Here is a 24,524-nt window from a genome sequence, read left to right as displayed (position 1 = left end):
CACCAACCTGACAACACAAGTATGGCGGAGCCCGCAATGTGGAGCTGCGTATTATATCGCCAACATTTTGGCATCAACTCATTTTAATGCTTTCCAACAGGGATGGCATTTCATCAATACACAGAAACATTCTCGCAATCTGCACACAGATCTGGAGGTTATATCCTTTGCCAGCTGTACCCACACAGCCTTGGTTTCTTTGGGAGGCCTCTTCCTCCCAGATGAGTGGAAGAGCACCTTCCTGCTAGCTGTCACCCCCTCAAACAACATTTGCAGCGCCTCATCCGAGAGCCTCGGGAGGCCCTTGCCTTGGAATTGACGTAGTGATTTCTCAGAATATGTTGCAGGTGGTGCAGCATAGGCAGAAATCCTGTGGAATGAGCCAAGGCAGCAAGAAGCCATAAAATCAGACTGGGAAAGTGATGGCAGCAGAGGTGAGTTTCAGTCCCAAAACACTAATTGACCAAGGGCATCCCACACCTCTGAAATCAAGTGGCCAATCATGGGAAAATCGCAATTTTTTGAAAACTATCTGTGGAGGTGAGTTTCAAACCCACCCAAACCGAAACCCGCCTCCATCTCGCCTCCAGTGAGAAAATCGCCCCTGACAAGCAGCAATAACTTTATAATCAAAACCCAATAAGTACTATGGTGGAGAGTTTACAATGTGCTGATCTAATAACTACAGGCAATGTTAATGTTAGCATTAAGTAAATTGAAGTGACCTCTAATTGTTAAGAAACCACTTAGGTTAAAGTTGGAGTAAAACCTGTACAGTTCAACAATATTTAACTCAACCCAGTCCTACGCGCTTACCAAAATGTAACCTTTGGCTAACAAGAATTTATGCAAATTTGGTGGATTTTTTCCAATATCCTTAGCTAATGATATTGCATAAGGAACAAATTAAGATAAATTCAATATAATGAAAATATATATTTATCAGAACAAACATGCATGCTCGTGTTTCAATGGTGAGTGAAAGTGGCAAGAAAATTTGAAAGTGCAGATCAAATCACTTGAAACCCCCAGCTTCTATAACCTTCACCCAGTTCAGCAGTGAAACCAAACTTACTTGGGTTTTTCCAGTGGTTCTGGCTCTTTGCGACCAGAGCCAACTGGATTCTTCTCAGCCTCTTCGGCAGTAGCCAGGTGGAATTCAGCTTCAACCTTTCCCTAAATTAGTTGTGTAGAAATCATGAATAGCAGCACATACGACACTTGTGAGCAAAAAATACCATGAATAACAAAAGTACAAATTTTAGGTTGAGAGCGTTGATCAGTGCAGAATGGCTGCTATTAACAGGTGTATTTTAATTTTAAAATGCATCTATTAGTAGATTAGAATTTGATTAATTGTCCCACATCAAGAATGCTCTTCTAACACATCTCCTGCACTCCTGACAAGATAAAAGGAGAATCTTGTTTGTTTGGCAATCCTCTGTCACCTCTAACCTCCAACTTCTGCGTCAGCTGTGGCTCAGTGGGTAGCACTCTCTAGGTGGGAGGGGCTAGGAATGAGCAGGTGTTACTGGTTGCCTGGTTGCAGCAGGGAGTTGGAGTGAGTTTGTAAAAAGTTGGTGGTGGTTTTTGTTTTCAGGTTTTAGGGCCTTTTTGGCCCATAAACAACAGCCAGATGGCTGCTGAGGGGTCCGGAGTCCCGGGCCGCTCAGGGGACAGTGTTCGCAAGATGAATTTAATTAGGGGAGAAACTGTCGTCGGAAGGGAAAAAAAAAGGCCCAAAGATTTGGGCCGGGACCCCAGGAAGTTTGGAAAAGAAAACACGGTGGTGGTTCAGTGCGAGGATAAGGAGATACGAGCTTGGGATATGATCCAAGCAGTACATGAGGACTGTGGCGAGGGAAGCTGCTTTGCCTGCCGACCAAAGCCGAATGTTGGGTTTGAGGTGACAGTCAGTGGCCGAGGGGAGGTGGAAAGACTTTTACTCAGTTTGAACGTTGGCGATAAGTTCTTGGAGGTATCTCTGCTATATTCGGAAGAGGTCGTGGTCTCATTCTTAAACTTGCCAGTTTATATTGAGGACGATGTGCTAATCAAAAAGTTGGAGTCGTGGGACATTAAAATTTGCTCAGCAATAAAGAGGAGATACTATCCAGGAACACAGGTAGCAGATGGAACCCGTTACATAAAGGTGCGGTTCCCAAAGGGGGTAAAGTCATTACTGTACAGCATGAAATTCTAGACAATGGAAGGAGTGCAGTACTTCCGAGTACTGCATGATAACCAAGTAAAGGTTTGTTATTATTGTCTTGGACACGACCATCTTGTAAGAAACTGTCCAGACTTGTACTGTTATAATTGCAGAGAGTCTGGATACATCGCTCGGAGCTGCAAAGTGGAGAGCTGTGTGGTGTGTCACAAAGGCCCCACCCACTGTGAGTGTGAGGCAGAAGGAAGCTCTATGAGTGACGAGGAGATGGGAGAAGGAGCAGGAGGTGTGAGTGGAATGGCCGGAGGAGCGGAGCAGTCGGAGGGCACAGCTGGTAAATTGAAGGAGAAAAGAGCACAGGAAGAGGCAGAAAATTGCGGAGCAGAAAACAGGATGGAGATGGTGGAAAACACACCAAGTACAGTGGAAAAGAACAAAGACAGCAGCGGGCAGCAAGGGTCGAGTGCAGACTCGAGCCTTAATACGGTTCAGCTCTCCTTAAAGAATCTGGTGTCCGCGGGGGGAGAGGAGGCAGGAGCGGGGTGCGTGATAAATGTAAGTACTCCAAAGAAAGACGGGGAGTCGGACATCTCGGTGAGCAGGAGGAGCCAAGACAAGGAGAGGGTGCAAGAGGCAGGAGCCTTAAAGGGGCAGCAGGACGGGAGCGGCGAGACAAAGATGCCAGAAGGGAGCAATATAGGTGCACCATTGTCCCAGAGAGAGAAGGATCAGGGAGCAAGGGTCAGCGGTGGAGATGAGGTCGAAGGGAGTGACGCTGTTGGAGAAACCGCGATAGCAGGAAGACTCTCTATGGGAGATGATGTATCTGATGGGGAGCAGGCACAGAGGGATACAGAAGAGCTTAAGAGTGAGGAATTAGAGGGGGACAGAGACATGGAAGTGGGGGGTGTGGTGGCATCATGTGGAAAGAGAAAGGTTAGTGAGGGGCAGAAGGAGGGAGAAAGGGCAGCTCCTTGGCCCAAACTTAATGCAAGGAAGAGGCTGAAACAGCAGGGAAGGTTCAAACAGGAGGTGAAAAAGAGTCGGAGGCTGCAGGAAAAAGCAACAGCTAGCCAAAAAGTTGGGAAGGAGCATCAGAGGAGGGAAGGGCCAGAGATTAAATGATGGGGAGATTATCAGGCATACTTCCCTTCTTTGGAGCCATGATTACATTGGTCTCGATTAATGTGAACGGACTGAGGGGTGAGAAGAAATTGCAGCAGTTGTTGCAGGGTTTTAAAGGCAGGGACTTGTTGGGGTCGATTTGCATTGACCCGTGGAGTCGGGATTGGAGGCGTGCGGGGGGTTAAAGTCCCGAATTCGGGGGTCCCGACACCATCCCACCCCCAACCCGCCTCCATGTAAGTTTCAAAGGAGGCGGGTACCCGCCCCACACTGGGACCCGCCTACCCGAGGCGGGAAGGGATTAGTGCCAATTAACTGCCTGTTAACAGCTAGTTAACAGGCAGTTTTTAGCCTAATCCCTATTTTGAATGTTGAAATGTGGGATTCCTGACGGCTCCAAACCACGCCAAGTTACAGGAGTCGGGCCGTCGGGTTGAAGGACTTGGAGGGGTCGAGATGTCGGTGTTCAGGTGAGTGATGGGTGCATGAGTGCAAAGGTAAGTGTGTTTGGTGTGTGTAAAGTGTGTAAAGAAGTTTAAATTACCTGTACTTACCTTTACAGCCTTCCTTCCTTTAGGTTCGGGGAGTCCATCATCTCACCGGCACAGAAAGCAGTATGGCTGCGATCTGTCAAAAGTTATAGCCTGCAGCTTTCTGTGCCAGTGAGATTTCTAATTGAGTCTGTGTAGAAGGACTCAGGTTAGAAGTAAGACTGTCAGTGTTTGACAGCTTCAAACAGCTGTGAAACTCTGATATTTCATCTGTCAAAACACCTTGACAGATGAAATTTCAGTCTGTGATATCACCTGTTGCCGGGTGGCCCTTAATTGGCCTGCTGAGCCCGCTGGGCAGGCTCAACAAGGTCAATCAAGTTAAAATCATGTGGATTGGCCGCATCTCGATGGAGGTGGGACTACAACCCCGAAAGTTGTAGTCCCGCCTCCAACCCGACTTCTGAATGAAAATCACCCCTGTTGTGTCTGCAAGAAACCTTTTGGGATGAGGATATCCTAGAAAGAGTTCAGAAGGTTTGGAAGGGAGAGGTGTTTGCAAGTTGTGCAAACAAAAACAGTAGAGGGGTGGCTGTTTTGGTGAGTCCGTCTCATGAGTTTTTATTGAAGGTTTAGGAAGCATTTGGTTTCGGGGAAAATTTCAATAAAATGTTTTTGAAATCGATTAAACTTCTCCCTAGGTTTTATAAGGGGGTTGTAGAGACTTGGGCCCACTTTTTAAAAAGTGTGCAGTTTATGCCCAAGGGGCCTGAGGAATTTTTAGAACAGCCCTTATTTTTGAACAGGTGGGTCAACATCGAAGGAGAGGATTTATTTAATCAAGCTTTTATAAAAGCTGGTATTATATGTGTGAAAGATGTATTATACGAGGTAATTCCAGGTTGGTTGCCGGAAGCGATAGTGAGGGACATGGTGTGGGAGGAGGATCAGGAGGTAGAGGAAAAAGCAATAGGGATCATGTATGAGAAGATTGTGAGGGCAATGCCACAGGATTGGATGGAAGAAATAAATGCGGAAATCTCCAAAGGAAGTAAAATGCGTCCCGCTTTTCCATGCTTTCTGCTGGAGAAAGGGGGAGAGTTGGTCCAATTTGACAACAGTAATACTCGAGATTTCTATGAGGTATTTAGAGATTGGAGATTCAAGACACCTGCTGGTCAGGAGTTTTGGCAGAGTATATACCCACAGCTGGAATTCAACAGGATTTGGGAGGGAGTGTGGGCGAATTTTAAATGTCCAGAGTGGATTGAACTGGATTTCAAATTGGCTCATAACAGGATTTTTACCATGACGGTCTTGTGCAAGGTTGGACGAGTGGAGCCGGCAACTTGCCCAGTGTGTGGGATACGGGATGAGACTCTGTCCCATTTACTGGTGTTATGTCCACAGTTAAATGATTTTAAGTACTATGTTCGACAGTTGTGTGAAGCTTTTTTGCTGGGTGGGGACTGAAGAGCAAGAATGGGAATCCTGTGGGACTCAATTTTGAGATGGGGATTGCAGGAGAGTCTGCCTGAGTCTAGCGGAGCGGCAATTAATTTAATGTTCAGTTTGGCTAGATTCGTGATTGTGCAAAGAAGGAATGCTCTGTTTTTTAAGGGGAGGAGAATCAATCTGAAAGAGTATTTTAAATACAAGCTAAAAGATCATTATAAGGCTCTGTGGATGTTTTATTCAGAAAGGAATTTAAAGATAGTATTTTACAATCAATTTTTAAAGCACAATTGATTAATATATGTTACAGGAGACAAATTAAACTTCAGGTTTTGATGTTAAAATGTGGTGGCAGAATGGCTGTGCAGATGATACAATGAAATGATCACGATGTTGTAAATGTTCTTAATGTTCAATAAAGTATATTAATAATAAAAAAAGTGGGTAGCACACTCGCCTCTGAGTCAGAAGGTTGTGGGTTCAAGCCCCACTCCAGAGACTTGAGCACGAAAATCCAGGCTGACACTCCAGTGCAGTGCAGAGGGAGTGCTGCACTATTGGAGGTGCCATCTTTCAGATGAGACGTTAAACCGAGGCCCCGTCTGCCCTGTCAGGTGGACGTAAAAGATCCCATGGCACTATTTTGTCCTGGCCAATATTTATCCCTCAATCAACATCACTAAAACAGTTTATCTGGTCAGTATCACATTGCTGTTTGTGGGAGCTTGCTGTGCGCAAATTGGCTGCTGCGTTTCCCACATTACAACAGTGACTACACTCCAAAAGTACTTCATTGGCTGTAAAGTGCTTTGAGACGTCCAGTGGTTGTGAAAGGCGCTATATAAATGCAAGTCTTTCTTTCTTTTACTCTCTTCATTACAATCCTTCTTTATTTTAATCAATTACTACTCAGACTGTTCCTCTTAAACTCCAAATCTGCTATCCTATATGCTCTTTCCGCTTCCCTCCATCCTCACTGTGTTGAAATCGAGACTTGTCACCACATCTTCTACAATGACTCATACTATCCTCCGATGGTGGATCTTCTTCCCTCCCTCAGTTTTCCCTCCTTTCTATAATCAATACATTTAAAAAACCCAAACTCTGGGTCACCTAATGGTTACTTATTGATTTATCACATTTTCTCGCCAACTTTTTCACCCTCGGTGATTTTCTGCACCATAGGCCCAAGCCCTTGATCTGTGTTTCTCAGTAACAGAAACCAATGCTGTTGGCCAAATGGTTAGCTAATGGTCATGAATTAAAATGTACTGGCACAAATATTCTTCTTAGGGATGGCCATCGTGCAGTCTCAACCAGTTAGTTTTCCCTGTTCCAATGAAATTCGGCTGGAGTCTGCTCTATAGAAACATGTTATTGCGGTTAGGAAATGGTAGGATATGTAGAGGATACCTAATGGGAGACAGTGGGCCATCTCGCTTATTCTATGAATCAGGAACCCTTAATAATTCAAGAGTGAGTTTATGACGATTTTCTTCATGAATTAAGTAAACTGGATTTACACAATTCCTTGCTGTGTATTTTTCCCATAAGTGTTTTATTTTAAATTTAATTTTACTCACTATTATTACAAGCATGTCAAGGCTTTGGAGAGGGTTTAGAGGAGATTTACTAGAATGGTACCAGGGATGAGGGACTTCAGTTATGTGGAGAAATGAGAGAAGATCGGATTGTTTTCTTTAGAGCAGAGAAGGTTAAGGGGAGATTTAATATAGGTGTTCAAAATGTTGAGGGGTATTGATAGAGTACATAGGGAGAAACTGTTTCTACGGTCATAGGGTCAATAGCCAGAGGGCACAGATTTAAGATAATTGGCAAAAGAACCAGAGGGGAGATGAGGAGAATTTATTTTTATGCAGCGAGTTATGATGATCTGGAATGCATTACCTGAAAGGGTGGTGGCATCAGATTCAATAGTAACTTTCAAAAGCAAATTGGACAAATACAGGAAAAGGAAAAATTTACAGGGCTACAGGGAAAGAGCAGGTGAGTGAGATGAATTGGATAGCTCTTTCAAAGAGCCGGCACCAGCACAGTGGGCTGAATGGCCTCCTCCTGTGCTGTATGATTCTAGGTAGGATGACTTAATACTCTTTCTGACAAGGTCCCACATGGCAGGCTGGTCAGAAAATTTAAAGCCCATGGGATACAAGGGAAAGTGGCAAGTTGCATCCAAAATTGGTCAGTGACAGGAAGAAAAGCATAACGGTCGATGGGTGTTCTTGTGACTGGAAGGCTGTTTCCAGTGGGGTTCCACAGGGCTCAGTACTAGGTCCCTTGCTTTGTGGTATACATCAATGATTTAGACTTCAATGTAGGGGGCATGATTAAGAAGTTTGTAGATGATACAAAAATTGGCCGTGTGGTTGATAGTGAGGATGAAAGCTGTAGACTGCAGGAGGATATCAATGGAGTGGTCAGGTAGGCAGAAAGGTGGCAAATGGAATTCAATCCGGAGAAGTGTGAGGTAATGCATTTGGGGAGGGCTAACAAGGCAAGGGAATACACAATACGTGGTAGGGTACTGAGACATGTAGAGGAACAGAGGGACCTTGGAGTACATGTCCACAGATCCCTGAAGGTAGCAGGACAGGTAGATAAGGTGGTTAAGAAGGCATACAGGATACATTTCTTTATTAGCCAAGGCATAGAATACAAGAGCAGGGAGGTTATGCTTCAACTGTATAAAACACTAGTTAGGCCACAGCTAGAGTACTGCATACAGTTCTGGTCACCACATTACAGGAAAGATGTGATTGCACTAGAGAGGGTACAGAGGAGATTTATGAGGATGTTGCCGGGAATAGAGAGTTTTAGCTATGAGGAAAGATTGGATAGACTGGGGTTGTTTTCTTTGGAGCAGAGGAGGCTGAGCAGAGATTTAATTGAGGTGTATAAAATTATGAGGAGCCTAGATAGAGTGGATAGAAAGGACCTATTTCCCTTAGCAGAGCGGTCAATAACCAGGGGGCATAGATTTAAAGTAATTGGTAGAAGGATTAGAGGGGAGTTGTGGAGAACAATTTTCACCCAGAGGGTTGGGGGGGTGGGTGGTGGGAGGGGTCTGTACCTCACTGCCTGAAAGGGTGGTAGAGGCAGAAACCCTCATCACATTTAAAATGTACTTGGATATGCACTTGAAGTGCTGCAACCTACAGGGCTACGGACCAAGACCAGGAAAGTGGGATTAGGCTGGATAGCGCTTTTTCGGCCGGCACAGACACGATGGGCCAAATGGTATCCTTCTGTGCCGTAAATTTCTATGATTCTATGATACTCCCTAATGTGAGTTATTTGATATCTGCCTCCTCAATCCCAAGGTGTCTGCTCACCATCCTGGGAAAAAAACAAATATATATATTTTTTATATTTTCTCTTGGGATTTATTTATTATGGCAAAGCATTTATTGCCCATCTATGATTGCTTTGAGGGCATTTATAGTCAACCAAATATTGTGGGGCTGAAGTCACATGTAGGCCAGACCAGGTAGATGTGGCAGGTTCTCTTGCTGAATTCAATTTCAGAATTTACCCTGGGTGGGATTATAAACTCATGACCTCCGGGTTACTCGTCCAGTACCATACTCTACTAATTAAGCAGTAGACACCTCTAGCCTAAACAAGTGGCTGTGGAATAACACTCCAGTATAAGCCACTGCCTTAAAGGGGGGGACAGAAAGGAAATTGAGTGGAAATTAAATATACGAGTTAGCACTCTGTTGATTAATTCTATCCAGCAGAATGTGGTAGAGCTTGAGCTAAAAAATGCAGGTCTAGAAATTCGTTCGGGCCAGTTTTCAAGTGTCAAAATGGGCGCAGGGAACAATCCCTGTGCCTGAAAGGAGGCCCGAAGATCGTGGAAAATTGGTCCTCGGGCCTCATCTAAAGAATGGTGGTGAGCTGTCGCCACTGTCACACCTCCACAGGCAGCTCGCCCAGCTGAACAATCGAACTTTGGACTGCCTGAGGGGAGCGGGAAGGGGGCTCATCGCAGCCAGCAGAAACGCACGGTATTTTGAATGGGCTGCGCTGCCCCTTAAAGCGGCTACACGCCCAAATAAAATGAAAGGGAACATTGGTAGAGACTGCCCAACTCACTTTACTCATGGCTAATAGAGAGGAGACTTTCTCTGGGTAAATCAAACTCAGCTTGCCAATGAGAAAAGGAAAGTTGTCTAACTCACTGCATCACTCAGTCCCCTATTTCTTTTTCATGTGGTAGAAGTTTAGTTTAATTTTATTTATTACAGATAGGAAGTACTGTACTTACAGTGAGGTCACCTGACTTTTCTAAAGGCCACCAACCCCGCAGACGTTTTTGCTGAAATATGGAGATAAGTTTAGTCTCAGAATCCTCTGCGATCATATCCAAGTCACATTTCTTAGCTGCTTTTGCACCATTAGGAAATCCATTCAGATCAAGTTCCACAGATCCTACAAACAGAAGGGGTCAGAAAAATACAAATGCACATGAAAAACTGCTTACATTGGATAAGTCCCTTCAGGTTATGGACAATGTTGTGAAGTGAATATTTTATCCATTCCCTTTTTTCAATCGTCTCTACATTTTAAATCCTACTTTTTTTTCCCCGCAGTTACCGTGCATCACCACATTCTCCACCAGTGGAGAAGCCAGGCCAACAGTCAACAGAAGAAGCAGGGAAAACAACCAATGAATTTGTGGCAACATTTACATTCAGGATGCTTGGAAGGAGCTAGTTTAACTTGGAAGGAGCTGGATGAAAATTACTACCAATCATTTAAAAAATCTGAGATTCATTCCCCTGAAGATGTAAAAATGACTTTGTCTCAGAACCTATTTGGGCAGAAAAATAAGTCACTGATAATGGCACTAACTTTATTCATTCACATTCATGACAACAGTAAAATATACCTGTAAATGCCGAGAGGTGTGCAATCAGTGGCCCAGCAGAGCACAAGGGGAAGCTAGATAAGTACATGAAGGAGAAAGCAATAGAAGGATATGCTGATAGGGTGAGATGAAGAGGTGTGGGAGGAGGCTCGTGTGGAACATAAACACCGGCATGGACCAGTTGGGGTGAATGGGCCATTTCTGTGCTGTAAATTCTATGGGGGCAATTTTCCCTGGATACCTTAGGCGGTAAAGAGCTTCCAAGGTGGCCAAGATGGGGTCTTAAGCTGAAAAAATGTTTTTGCCCGCATTTTACGCAAGACGCCATCTTGGCAAAGGAGTTGAAGCTTGCGCTAGGAATGGCCGCCCGAAGGATCGTTAGGGGGTTGACTGCCACTTAAGTTGCCTGCTAGCGCTCATTAAGGAGGCTGCATGGCATTTTGCTGGCCAGCGCGTGACCTAACGCCCTCTCATAATAGCGACCAGCTGATTGGGAGTAAACAAGTCGTTCCTGAGGATTTTGAGCGCTACTTAAAGGTATATCCCCTTTTACTGTTCACTTGCTGCTGGACTTTTGAAGAGGACTTTTGAGACACATCGGGAGACTTTGTGGGACACATTGTCAAGACTTCACCAACACTCGAGCAACATTTATTCTGGAAATTCTCTGAGGACTTCACCTATAAAGATTAAGTGCTGTGCTACTCTCTCTTATTGGACACCTTATAGGAGTCACCAGGAGAAAGGGAGTGCTTGGTGTTGTGTCTGTGTATAATAAGACACAGAGTGCAGGAGAAACGGTACAACAGGTGTTTACTCAACGTGGCTCACAGTGGAACTGCCTGTACAGATTACTACTCAGTGCTATATACAGGTGTGGTCACTGCCGGTACTACAGTATACATGAGCTGTAAAAAGTAGCTCCCCCCCTTAAAGGTATACACATTACAATTCCTCCCCTTTTAGATTAACAGTACCATAACACTCATTTAACTATTAAATATCAAACTAATTACAATTAACACTTTTAACATGCAACATTAGCTGAAAATAGTCTATTTATATATTCAGTCTTTGGGGAGGCCTCCTGATCCTTTCTGGATAGCGCCTTTCCCGAGTGTCTTGCTCTTGGTGCGGAGGCGATTCTGGCCCCCTGTCGTCGGTTGGTTCATCAGCTTCCAATGCTACTGTTTCTGGGGTAGATGCGACCCGTATGTCAGGTTCATCACCAGGTACGTATGGGTGAGGCATGGGGTTGACTTGTTGCTGTGACTCTAGGATCTGGTCAGCATGGCGTCTCACGATGCTCTCCCCAACGTCCACTGTGTACATTAGTGGGCCCTGCCGTGTGCATATCGTTCCTGGCTGCCATTTTTCTGTTCAGTAGTCGCGGGCCAAGACTGGTTGCCCTACATTGAAGCTCCTTGTTGGCTTCTCATGGATGTGCTGGAATTGCTTACTCTCAACATCTCTTCGTACGTTTGGTCTGAGCAAACCCAAGCGAGATCTTAACCTTCAGTTAAAGAACATCATGGCTGGGGCCTGGTTGGTGACTGCATGTGTCGCATTCTGGTAGGCGAACAGGAAATTGTCCACCTTGTGCTGCAGCGGAATGTTGTCATTGTACATAGCCTTTATTGCCTTCTTAAAGGTTTGTACGAACCTCTCAGCCAATCCATTTGTGGCTGGATGATACGGGGCGGATGTGTAATGCCTTACCCCATTCTTTTTCAAGGACCTCCTGAACTCTTCGGACACAAACTGTGGTCCGTTGTCGGAGCAAATCTGTTCTGGCAAGCCATTCCTGGCAAAAATGGTCCGTAGGACTGCAATAGTTTTCTCCGTGGTGGTGGAGGACATTTTGATGACCTCAGGCCATTTCGAGTGCGCATCCACGGCTATTAAAAACATTGAGTCCATGAATGGACCAGCAAAATCAATATGCACCCGTTGCCATGGAGATGAGGGCCGCTCCCATGGGTGTAGAGGGGCCTGTGGTGGTGCATTTTGGACTTTCTGGCATCCTGAGCAGCTCTTGGTCAGGTCCTCGATTTGTTTATCGATTCCCGGCCACCACACATAAGCCCTGGCTAGGCTTTTCATTTTTACCCCTCCCAGATGACCCTCATGAAGCTCATTGAGCACTCTATCCCTTAACTTGGGTGAAATTACCACTCGGGATCCACACATCAAGGTCCCCCGGCACACTGACAGCTGTTCTCTCCTTGTCGAGAATGCTGGCAACAGTGAGTCGCCATGTGCTGGCCATCCCTTCACCGTCAAATCATATACCCGAGACAGTGTCGGGTCATTTCGGGTTTCCTTTTCGATACAAGCGTTAGTTACCGGTAGGTATTCAACTATAGTCGAATGGAATATTTCGACAGGATCCACTGCTGGTGCTTCCTCCGCAGTAGGCAGTGGCAGGCGTGATAGCCCATCAGCATTTCCATGCTGTTTCGTGCCCTTATATTCAATCTCATAGTGGTGCGCCCCTGGAAAAAGTGACCATCTTTGTAGTCGTTGCGCAGTCATCACCGGAACGCCCTTCTTCGGATTAAAAATGGAGACAAGAGGCTGGTGATCAGTCAGCAAGGTGAATTTCTGCCTGTGCAGATAGTGATTGAACTTTTTCACTCCCCACACTAGGCTGAGGGCCTCCCTGTCAATCTGGGCGTAGTTACGCTCGGCTGAGGTTAGTGATCGTGACGCAAAGGCTATTGGCCTCTCTGAGCCGTCCGAGAATTTGTGCGACAGCACCGCTCCAATGCCGTAGGGTGATGCATCACATGCCAACCGAATTGGTAATGCCGGGTTGTAATGGGCCAATGCCTCTTTTGATGTGATTAGTGTTTTGCTCTTCTGGAAAGCTCGTCTACATTCGTCACTCCACTTCCATGGCACCCCAGTTTGCAGTAGGGTGTTCAGTGGGTGTAGTATTGTAGACAAATTTGGCAAGAACTTATGGTAGTAGTTTGCCAGCCCGAGGAACGACCTCAGTTGTGACACATTTTCCGGTGCTGGAGCCTTGACTACTGCCTCAATCTTCTCTGGGGACTTATGTAGCCCCTCTTTATCGATAACGTGGCCACAATACGAGATCTGTTTTCTAAAAAACTCGCATTTGGGGTGGTTAGCTCGGAGCCCATATTCCTGCAATCTAGTGACCACCTGCTCCAGGTTGGCAAGGTGATCACTGTCATTTTCGCCCGTGACCAGGATGTCGTCCAAATAACACTGGGTCCCTGGGATCCCTTGCAGGGCTTGTTCCATTGCCCTCTGCCAAATAGCCGGAGCTGATGCTACCCCGAATACCAGCCAGTTGTATTGGTAGAGACCTTTATGGGTGTTGATTGTGAGGTATTTTTTTGATGCTTCTGCTACCTCCATTTGCAGATACGCCTGGGCCAGATCAATCTTAGTGAAGCGTTTCCCTCCAGATAGCGAGGCGAAAATATCTTCAATCCGCGGAAGTGGATATTGTACGGTGTGAAGGATCGGGTTCACTGTTACCTTAAAGTCCCCACAGATGCGAACCTTCCTTGGTTCCCCAGGCGTGCTGCTCAACGACTTTTTCATCACAGGGATGATGGATGTAGCCCACTCGCTCCAGTCTACCTTGGACAGTACACTTGAATGTTCCAGACTCTCAAGCTCTGCTTCGACGGCTGGGCGGATCGCATAAGGTCTGGCCTTAAAAAATTTTGGGCTTGCGTTTTCTTCAATTTTAATCATTGCTGTCATGCCTTTTAGTGTTCCGAGTCCTTGCTGGAACACACACTTCTTTCATGTCAGTTAGGATCTTTGACAGTCGCCCAGGTGTGACATCGTCATCCTTTTTGTCAGCCACAGTCAGTGCCTGTATGGAATGCCAATCCAGTTGTATTTTTCGGATCCATTCACGTCCCAGTAATGGTGGTCCTCCATCTTGCAATACATACAGGTCTAGTTTTGGTGTTTCCTTAACGTTATATATAACGGTCACCCTTATTTTTCCTTTGGGGTAGACTTTTTGCCCCGTGTACGTCTTCAAAATAATTTTTGTGTCTCTCAAGGGTATGTGTGAGAATAGCCGCTCATAGTCCCGTCGGTTTATGACTGTTAGGGCTGATCCTGTGTCCAATTCCATCTTTACCTGGACTCCTGCTATCTTGAGAGTGACCCAAATGGTTCGGTGATCCTCCGTTGTGATCACATTATTTAGTTTCAGACAACTCAGTTCCCTGCTTTTGGAGTCGTTATCACTCTTTTGTTCGTCTGAACTATTCTCCGTCATCTTATGTACCTTCTTGTGCTTTCCTTTGGTAGGTTTCTTATTGCTGGTTTTCTTTCCCGACCTGCAGACTCGTGCTATGTGTCCTACTTTTCCACACTGTCTGCACACTTTGTCTTTGAACCAGCAATCATTCTGGTCGTGCGTTGTTCTGCCGCAGCGATAGCACTTCTCTGTTCCATATGACATTTCGTTTGTGCCATATTCTTGCGGTCTCTGTTGTATCTCTGCAGTGCCCCGTGCTGCTGCTTCATATGATACCGCAATGCTGAAAGCCTTTTCCAGCGTAAGGTCCTTTTCAGATAAAAGCCGTTTCTGGGTTCCTTCACTTTGAAGCCCACACACAAACTTGTCCCTTAAGGTATCTGCCAGTCCCGCTCCAAACTGGCAGTGTTTCGATAGTTTGCGCAGTTCTGTTAAATAATCAGCATTGCTTTCATCCTTATGCTGGTTCCGTCTGTGAAACTTGAATCTTTCTGCTATCAGCAGCGGTGTGGGGTTTAAATGTTCCTGTAGTATCGTTACTATGTCTTCAAAACTCTTTTCCATTGGCTTCGTTGGGGTTACTCGATTTTGTAATAACCCATACGTCTTTTCACCCATTAAATTTAACGATGCTGACGCTTTCTTGTCATCTGACACCTCATTTGCCTTGCAGTACACCTCTATTCGTTCGACATATGTAGTCCAATCTTCGACTTCATTGTCAAATGCGGTGATACTGCCACTCTTCGGCATTTTGGGTGTGGTTTAAAATGGCGTCTCCCAATGGCTTAAAATGGCATCTCCCACGCTTTCCTTCCTCCCCCGCTGCTGCCAACGCCGCTCCCGGCGGTTCTCGTGGCAATGGCAGCGCCCTGTAGGTTTCGCGCGCTTCTCCTGCGCTGCTGCCAACGCCGCTCTCGGCGGTCCTCGTGGCAATGGCGGCGTCTCGCGGGTTTCTACGCGTCTCTCTCTCCCTCTCCGACGCTGCTCAGCCCCTGAACACCGGCTGTGCCCTGTGCGCTCTGCCCTCGCTCTCTCTCTCCCCCGTCGACGCTGCTCGGCCCTTTGCTGTGCATCTCGGTCGGGCTCTAACCCGTCGCTGTCCGGGAAGGGTCTGCGCACTACCTGTTGCCAGCCCGTTTCGCTGGACCACCTCGACTGGAAAGCCAAGCCTGGCTCTCGACAGCCTCCCCCGCAATTCTCGAGTCTCTGCTGGATGACTGGGCGGTTGCCCGTGGTCGACGCCCGAGTCTCTGGCCTTGACCTCCAATCCACTGATCTCCAGGAATGAATCCCCGGGAGGTGATGCAGAGTTGCAGGTAGGTTCGAACTTGCCTTGTCGCCAATGTTGTGTCTGTGTATAATAAGACACAGACTGCAGGAGAAACGGTACAACAGGTGTTTACTCAACGTGGCTCACAGTGGAACTGCCTGTACAGATTACTACTCAGTGCTATATACAGGTGTGGTCACTGCCGGTACTACAGTATACATGAGCTGTAAAAAGTAGTTCCCCCCTTAAAGGTATATACATTAGACTTGGTCATCGCTATCGTGCTAGGGGTCCCCCTTGGTCTCCAGGAGGAATGGGAGGAGGACGAGGACATGAGGCCAGGCAGAGCAGCACCAGCTGCTGCAGGAGGGAGGGACAGGAGGCCGAGGTGGACTCCTTCCCCCATCTGCGGGTACAGGACATCCCCCCTCCTCCAGGACCTCCAGTGCCACGTTTGAGAACCTGTGTGTCCTCTCACTTGGTCCCTTAGCCATCCTGAAATGTGCCGCTGTGTGTCATCCAGCACACTCCACACCTTCAGTGGAAGTGGGTGCGTCGAGCCCACATATACTGCTTCACGAAAATTGTGTCTAATCAGCACTTGAGTGCTATACCTGCAGGTGTCTGCTTTAGCACCTCCAAGCAACTTCAAATTATGGTAATCAGCAATTAGGACCAAAATTGCGTGCTAAAACCAGACTTTCAAAAAGGCGCGTGTTATTAGCACAACATCCATTTAGCACCCATTTTTGCCCTTTCACCAAAATAAACCCCTATGCAGTGAGTTGTTATGATCTGGAATGCACTGCCTGAAAGAGTGGTGGAAGCAGATTCAATAGTAACTTTCAAAAGGGAATTGGATAAATACTTGAAGGAGTAAAAATTGCAGGGCTATGGGGAAAGAACAGGGGAGTGGGATTATTTGGATAGCTCCAGAGGCACGGTGGACCAAATGGCCTCCTTCTGTGCTATATCATTCTATGATTCTTTCTGAGCCCAGAAATGACACCATGAGCTAAGTGGTTACCTGTCCATGCTGGGAGGGATCCTTCTTCACAGCTTCATGCCACTTTTGTAGGAGGAGCTAGGGCAGGATGGGATGGGCAGATTAGAAGATTTCCCTGGTGGTGTCATCACCACTACCGTGAGTTGAACAAAGAGGTCAGAGGACAAATTTGAATAGTTGAAATTTGGAACTATAATATCTACAAACACATTGCCACAAGATCCCGGGAGGCCAATCAGAGAATCTGGATGAATTCTAGAATAAGGAAAATAATGCGGTGGACACCAATATTGAATACTTCCATTTTTTTCAAGATAAAAATGATCTGACAATCGATCCCTTTGAAATTATTTACTTCAGAATTGTGGGTAAGTGAGCTAAGGGTGTATTCAAACAGCAACCCTTGCTGATTTTTCCCCTCCCTAGAAGGGTGCTAAGGCCAATTGTTGTATCTCTATTACATGATGCTATCCAAGAGGTTTTGCCTTCAATTAAATGTGGGAAATGAAGTCTCTAACATGAACACTGTTTTCTAAATAAGCAAATTCTGACCCAATTTAGATTTTGATCAGCTTTATCTCTACTCTGGATACAAAGCTAAAGTAGAATTGAGGAAAACTAACTGAACCGGTTTCATACCCTGTATAATGCCAACAACTAGCATTTCTGTAATCTTTACCCAAAACATCAAACTATCTCCCTACTTACAGAGATGCTCACACACTTGCTGCGTATGTCCAGCGTTTGCTGTTTTTATTTCTGACTTCTAGCATTTGCAATTAGCGTGGTAGGTTTTCCCCTGGAGTTACGCTGGGAAGCCCTGTTTCTGAGCTGCGGCACTATTTCCAGGATGTCCCATCAGAACTGATGGGGTGGGAGGAGGTTATAACATGCCCACCTATACACAAGTGGGCACATTGAAATAATAAAGGAATGACAAAAATACGTCATCCAACGTATAATCCGCCATTTATGCCATTGCAATGCTGGCCTGAGGGATCCCGATTCATCACCGGCATTTACTGCAAGGGTCACTTCAAATGTAAGTTCCCCAAAAACCGATGTCATCAATTTTTTTTTAATGTACTTGTACTTGGGATGTGGACAATGCTAGCAAAGTGGTGTTTATTGCCCATCCCTAGTTGCCCTGAAGAACCAATCACGTAGTGTGGGACTGGAGATATATGTAGGCCAGGCCGGCTAAAGTTCGAACGGCTCGCTTCCCTAAAGGACATTAGTAGGCCAGTTGAGTTTTGACAACAAGATGAACATAAGAACATAAGAAGTAGGAGCAGGAGTAGGCCATACGGCCCCTCGGGCCTGCTCCGCCATTCAATAGGATCATGGCTGATCCGAACCTAGACTCACGTCCACTTCCCTGCCCACTCCCCGTAACCCCGAATTCCCTTATCAGCTAGGAAACTGTCTATCTCCATTTTAAATTTATTTAATGTCGCAGCTTCCACAGCTCTCTGAGGTAGCAAATTCCATAGATTTACTGCCCTCTGAGTGAAGAAGTTGCTCCTCATCTCAGTTTTGAAAGGGCAGCCCCTTATTCTAAGATTATGCCCCCTAGTTCTAGTCTCACCCATCAGTGGAAACATCCTCACCGCATCCACCCGATCAAGCCCCCTCACAATCTTATATGTTTCGATAAGATTGCCTCTCATTCTTCTGAATTCCAATGAGTAGAGGCCCAACCTACTCAACCTTTCCTCATAAGTCAACCCCCTCATCTCCGGAATCAACCGAGTGAAATTTCTCTGAACTGCCTCGAGAGCAAGTATATCTTTTCTTAAATATGGAAACCAAAACTGTACGCAGTATTCCAGGTGTGGCCTCACCAGTACCCTGTATAACTGAAGCAAGACTTCCCTGCTTTTATACTCCATCCCCCTTGCAATAAAAGCCAAGATTCCATTGGCCTTCCTGATCACCTGCTGTACCTGCATACTAACCTTCTGTGTTTCATGCACCAGGATCCCCAGATCCCTTTGTACTGTAGCACTTTGCAGTTTCTTTCCATTTAGATAATAACTTGCTCTTTGATTTTTTCTGCCAAAGTGCATAACCTCACACTTTCCAACATTATATTCCATCTGTCAAATTTCTGCCCACTCACTTAGCCTGTCTATGTCCTTTTGCAGGTTTTTTATGTCCTCCTCACTCACTGCTTTCCCTCCCATCTTTGTATCGTCGGCAAACTTGGATACGTTGCACTCCGTCCCTTCCTCCAAATCGTTAATATAGATTGTAAAGAGTTGGGGTCCCAGCACTGACCCCTGCAGAACACCACTCGTCACTGATTGCCAACCTGAGAATGAACCATTTATCCCAACTCTCTGTTTTCTGTTAGATAGCCAATCTTCCACCCATGCCAGTATATTGCCCCCAACCCTGTGATTTTTTATCTTGTGCAGTAATCTTTTGTGTGGCACCTTGTCAAATGCCTTTTGGAAGTCCAAATACACCACATCCACTGGTTCCCCTTTATCCACTCTGTTTGTTACGTCCTCAAAGAATTCGAGCAAATTTGTCAAACATGACTTCCCCTTCATAAAACCACGCTGACTCTGTCTGATTAAATTATGTTTATCCAAATGTCCTGTTACTGCTTCCTTAATAATGGACTCCAACATTTTACCAACCATAGCCGTTAGGCTAACTGGTCTATAGTTTCCAGCCTTTTGTCTACTTCCCTTTTTAAATAAGGGTGTTACATTAGCAGTTTTCCAATCTGCTGGGACCTTTCCTGAATCCAGGGAGTTTTGGAAAATTACCACTAATGCATCCACAATCCCTACCGCTACTTCTCTCAAGGCCCTAAGATGTAAGCCATCAGGTCCAGGGGATTTATCCGCCTTTAGTCCCATTATCTTACCGAGTACAAACTCCTTAGTGATTTTAATCATGTTTAACTTGGTGGCATAGTGGTTAGCACTGTTGCCTCACAGCACCAGAGACCCGGGTTCAAATCCGGCCTCGGGCGACTGTCTGTGTGGAGTTTGCACATTCTCCCCGTGTTTGCGTGGGTTTCCTCCGGGTGCTCCGGTTTCCTCCCACAGTCCAAAGATGTGCGGGTTAGGTTGATTGGCTATGATAAATTGACCCTTAGTGTTAGGGGGATTAAATACGTGGAGTTACGGGGATAGGGTGGGATATGTGTTGGTGTAGGGGTTGCAGGGATCGGGTGGGATATGTGTCGGTGCAGGCTTGATGGGCCGAAATGGCCTCTATCTGCACTGTTGTGATTCTGTGATTTCTGTGAACTCCTCCCCCCCATAGCCCCCTGTTTGTCCAGTGTTGGGATATTTTTAGTGTCCTCTACTGTAAAGACTGATACAAAATATTTGTTCAGCGTTTTTGCCATCTCCATGTTCCCCACCGCTAATTTCCCGGTCTCGTCCTCTAAGGGACCAACATTCACTTTAGCCACCCTTTTTCTTTTTATATAACTGTAGAAACTCTTGCTATCTGTTTTTATATTTTTTGCTAGTTTACTTTTATAATCTATCTTCCCTTTCTTAATTAATCTTTTAGTTATTCTTTGCTGGCTTTTAAATGCTTCCCAATCTTCTATCCTCCCATTAGATTTGGCTACTTTATATGCCCTTGTTTTCAGTCAGATACTATCCTTTATTACTTTACTTAGCCACGGATGGCTGTCTTTTCTTTTACGCTCCTTTTTCCTCAGTGGAATATATTTTTCACAGAAATCACAGAAACCCCACAGTGCAGATAGAGGCCATTTCGGCCCATCGAGCCTGCACCGACACATATCCCACCCAATCCCCGTAACCCCTACACCAACACATATCCCACCCTATCCCTGTAACCCCATGTATTTAATCCCCCTAACACTAAGGGTCAATTTATCATAGCCAATCAACCTAACCCGCACATCTTTGGACTGTGGGAGGAAACCGGAGCACCCGGAGAAAACCCACGCAAACACGGGGAGAATGTGCAAACTCCACACAGACAGTTGTGAAGTATCACCTTGAATGTACACCACTGCTCATGTACCGTCTTACACTTTAATCTATTTCCCCAGTCCACTTTAGTCAACTCTGCTCTCATACCTTCATAGTCTCCTTTATTTAAGCTTAGTACGCTGGTTTGAGATCCAACTCTCTCACCCTTCAACTGAATTTGGAATTCAACCATGTTATGGTCACTCATTCCAAGGGGATCCTTTACTAGGACATTTTTTATTAATCTTGTCTCATTACACAGGACCAGATCTAAGATTGCCTGCCCCCTGGTTGGTTCAGTAACGTACTGCTCAAGGAACCCGTCCCTAATGCACTCTATGAACTCTTCCTCAAGGCTGCCCTGCCCAATTTGATTTGTCCAGTCAATATGAAAGTTAAAATGCCCCATGATTATAGCTGTTCCCTTATTACAAGCCCCAACTATTTTCTGATTTATACTTCGACCAACAGAGTTGCAACTGTTAGGAGGCCTATAGACTACGCCCACTAGTGACTTTTTCCCCTTATTATTCCTTATCTCCACCCAAACCGTTTCACTATCCTAATCCATTGACCCAATATCATTTCTCACTATTGCAGTGATTCCATCCTTTATTAACATAGCCACCCCACCTCCCTTTCCTTTCTGTCTGTCCTTCATAATTGTCAAATACCCCTGGATGTTTAGTACCCAGTCATGGTCACCTTGCAGCCATGTCTCCGTAATGGCCACCAGATCATACCCATGTGTAGTTATTTGTACCATCAACTCGTCTATTTTGTTACGAATGCTGCGTGCATTCAGATAAAGAACTTTAAAATATGTTTTGTGACAATTTATTCCTGCTTTTACCCCCTTTACTACTTTAAAATGGCGGCTTTAACGGTCAACTTTTTCAGTTGCCAACCCACAAATCACCAGATTTATCAAACTTAATTTCAGAAAGTGCCATGGTGGGTTTTCAACTCACCACTTCTGGGTTGCTAGGCATGTACAAAAACCACGAGTGTAACATAGACTGGCAGAGGCTTAGGTACCAAGTTTTTTTACATTTAAACTTTTGCACCCGCAGAGCTGCACTGTTCCAGGCGATCAGGGCCCAGCACGAACAATTACTGCTCCTAATCCAGGTAGTCTTCAAAAATAGACTTTAAATGACTGTGAGGCTAAAAAAAAACATCCGCTGTCAAGAGTGCATCTTTGTGGTAGGTAGAAGTCTCACCATGCCGAAGGTGCTCCCAATTCCTCAAAAGCGGAAGATCTAAACCCTTGTCTTTTTATGTCTATTGATTGCCTTGGAGTTAGATTTGAAATCAGGTTTCCGATATGAAAGGACAATATTTCAACACAGTGAGCTCCCAAATTCTTTCTTTAAGCTTCTGCAAGAAAAACAGGAAGCATTCCAAGTTACTGGCTTACCTAGGAAGTCATCAGAAGAAAGCCTCTCAAAATCCCAGACTTGAAGTACAAGGACTGCGGGAACTTTGCGTTCAGTCTTGTCTAAAGAGAAAATGGATTCCCTTTTGCATACGACCATCTGTTTCTCCGCAGGTATGTAGTTGAAAGGAAAAATAAAGCGCCAATTGAAGTTTCCAGTCCCAGTCAAGGAGTTGTAATGCACATCTGTTTCTTTCTTATCCTCTTCTTTTCCCTTTAGCCAGCTAAAAGAAAGAGTGTTTGAAATGTTAAAAGTATTTTGCACCCGAGACAAGTACACACTGCTAGAGAGAATAAGGCTCCTACATCTTGTCCAGAATCCAATAGGATTCCAACTGTCCAATGTTTTTATGAATAAGAACATAAGAACATAAGAAATAGGAGCAGGAATACGCCACTTGGCCCCTCAAGCCTGCTCCGCCATTCAATAAGATCATGGCTGATCTTGGGCTCAAAGCCACTTCCCAGCCCGCTCCCCATAACCCTTCACTCCCTTATCTTGCAAAAATTTGTCTATCTCCACTTTAAATGTATTTAATGACCCAGCCTCCTCCGCTCTCTGGGGCAGAGAATTCCACAGATTTACGACCCTCTGAGAGAAGTTCCTCCTCATCTCAGTTCTAAAAGGGCGACCCTTTATTCTGAGACTGTGCCCCCGAGTTCTAGATTTCCCCACGAGGGGAAACATCCTCTCTGCCTCTACCTTGTCGAGTCCCCTCAGTATCTTATATGTTTCGATAAGATCACCTCTCATTCTTCTAAATTCCAATGAGTATAGGCCCAGCCTGCTCAACCTTTCCTCAGAAGTCAGCCCCCTCATCTCTGGAATTAACCTAGTGAATCGTCTCTGAATTGCCTCCAATGCAAGTATTTCCTTCCTTAAATAAGGAAGGATATACTTGAAATTTGAAACATTTAGACTCACTTGCCGATTTGTACAGGTAATAGAAAAGGTTAACCCGGAACACTGGATTGTGTGCAGGAGCCGCCAGAGGACTGCACAGTCTGTGATGTCCTGGACTTTGGAAAAACATGGGGTTAAACTTTAACTTGGGCCCACTGTCTTAAATGGGGCGGCAGAGATCTGAAAATGACTCACCGCCCCGTTTAGGCCAGCGTTCCGGCTGCTGCCCCCATCAAAGGGGCCAACGCATCTGCCTGGCTCGGGCAGTAGTCCCTTTTAATATGCGAATTGGGGTCCTATGACATAGATGGGACCCTGATTGCCACTTTAGAACTAAACTGGGTGGAGCGTGTGCCATGGACTTCTGAAGAGGAGCCCAAAGGTAGTGTTAAGTCTGTGTGTTATAGTGATAATTACTACACAGACTACAAGAGTAAATTCAACAGGTCTTTACTGGTTGGAGGTCGGGACTATACTGAATACAATATTAATACACAGTGCTTATATACCGGTGTGGTCACCACCGGTATTACGTATACAGCAGCCAGAGAAAGTAGTACATCTCTTAAGGTGGAACAGGCTTAAGTTCTCTTAAGGTGGAACAGGTTACATACACCACAATCCTCCCTTTTTAGCTTAACAGTCATATCCCCATTTAACATAACATAATAACATATATACATATATAACTTCAGGTATAACAGTTCAAAGGTTCAGTCTCTCAGGAGGCTTTCTGATGCGGCTTGGATAACGCCTCTCAGTAGTCTCTGATTCTTGTTGTTGAGGTGCCTCCTCTATTTGGTTTCCAATGTATTGGGTGTCATCATCATCAAGTACATTCCCTGCCGAGGTAGATGCCTCAGGTTCATTAACGTCTTCCACAGTTGTCTCTGTCACAACCATGGGTTCGACCCTTGCTCTCGACTCTACCAGTTGATCCGCATGACGCCTTATCACATTATGACCAATATCTACTGTGTACATCAGAGGTCCTTGTCTGGCCCGAATTGTTCCGGACTGCCATTTTTCGTTTCCATAGCCCCTTGCCAACACTGGTTGTCCTACGTCGAAAGTTCGAGTGGTCTTGTTGTTAATATGCCGAAACTGTTTGTTTTCCACTTCCCTCCGCACATTTGGTTTTAACAAGTCCAACTTGGACCGCAACCTCCTGTTATAAAACATCATGGCAGGACTTTGGTTATCGGAAGTGCATTTTGCACTTTTTGGCACCCAGCACAGCTTTTCGTTAACTCCTCAATCTGTTGGTCAATACCCGGCCACCATACATAAGCCCTAGCAAGACTTTTCATTTTAACTCCCCCCAGATGACCTTCATGCAGTTCGTTTAAAACTCTTTCCCTTAACTTGGGAGGAATAATCACTCTTGTACCGTACATCAAGGTACCATGGCAGACGGACAGCTGGTCTCGCCTTGCCGAAAATGCCGGTAACAGAGGATCACCCCGTGTTGGCCATCCTTTCACTGTCACCTCGTAGACTCTGGACAGTGTCGGGTCGTTCCTGGTTTCTCTTTCA

At 45.5% G+C, this 24,524-nt stretch overlaps 1 protein-coding gene across 1 annotated transcript in view; it reads right to left on the bottom strand.

Moving 5' to 3' along the window:
* LOC147082100 (fer-1-like protein 6) overlaps nt 1–24,524 on the bottom strand; it is a 199,852-nt gene that overhangs the window by 9,267 nt on the left and 166,061 nt on the right. Inside the window, exons 29-31 of the mRNA XM_085980446.1 lie at nt 22,067–22,308; nt 9,533–9,696; nt 1,076–1,176 (exon numbers count right to left, since the gene is read on the bottom strand). Coding sequence (XP_085836572.1) covers nt 1,076–1,176; nt 9,533–9,696; nt 22,067–22,308 — 507 coding nt within the window. The remainder of the gene's footprint in view (nt 1–1,075; nt 1,177–9,532; nt 9,697–22,066; nt 22,309–24,524) is intronic.

This window comes from Somniosus microcephalus, unplaced genomic scaffold (assembly GCF_052327205.1).
Source record: "Somniosus microcephalus isolate GS21.2 unplaced genomic scaffold, FLI_Smic_1.0 scaffold175, whole genome shotgun sequence".
Lineage (NCBI taxonomy): Eukaryota > Metazoa > Chordata > Chondrichthyes > Squaliformes > Somniosidae > Somniosus > Somniosus microcephalus.
Note: the sequence above shows the minus strand (reverse complement) of the source record. Positions and strands in the feature narration are given on the sequence as shown.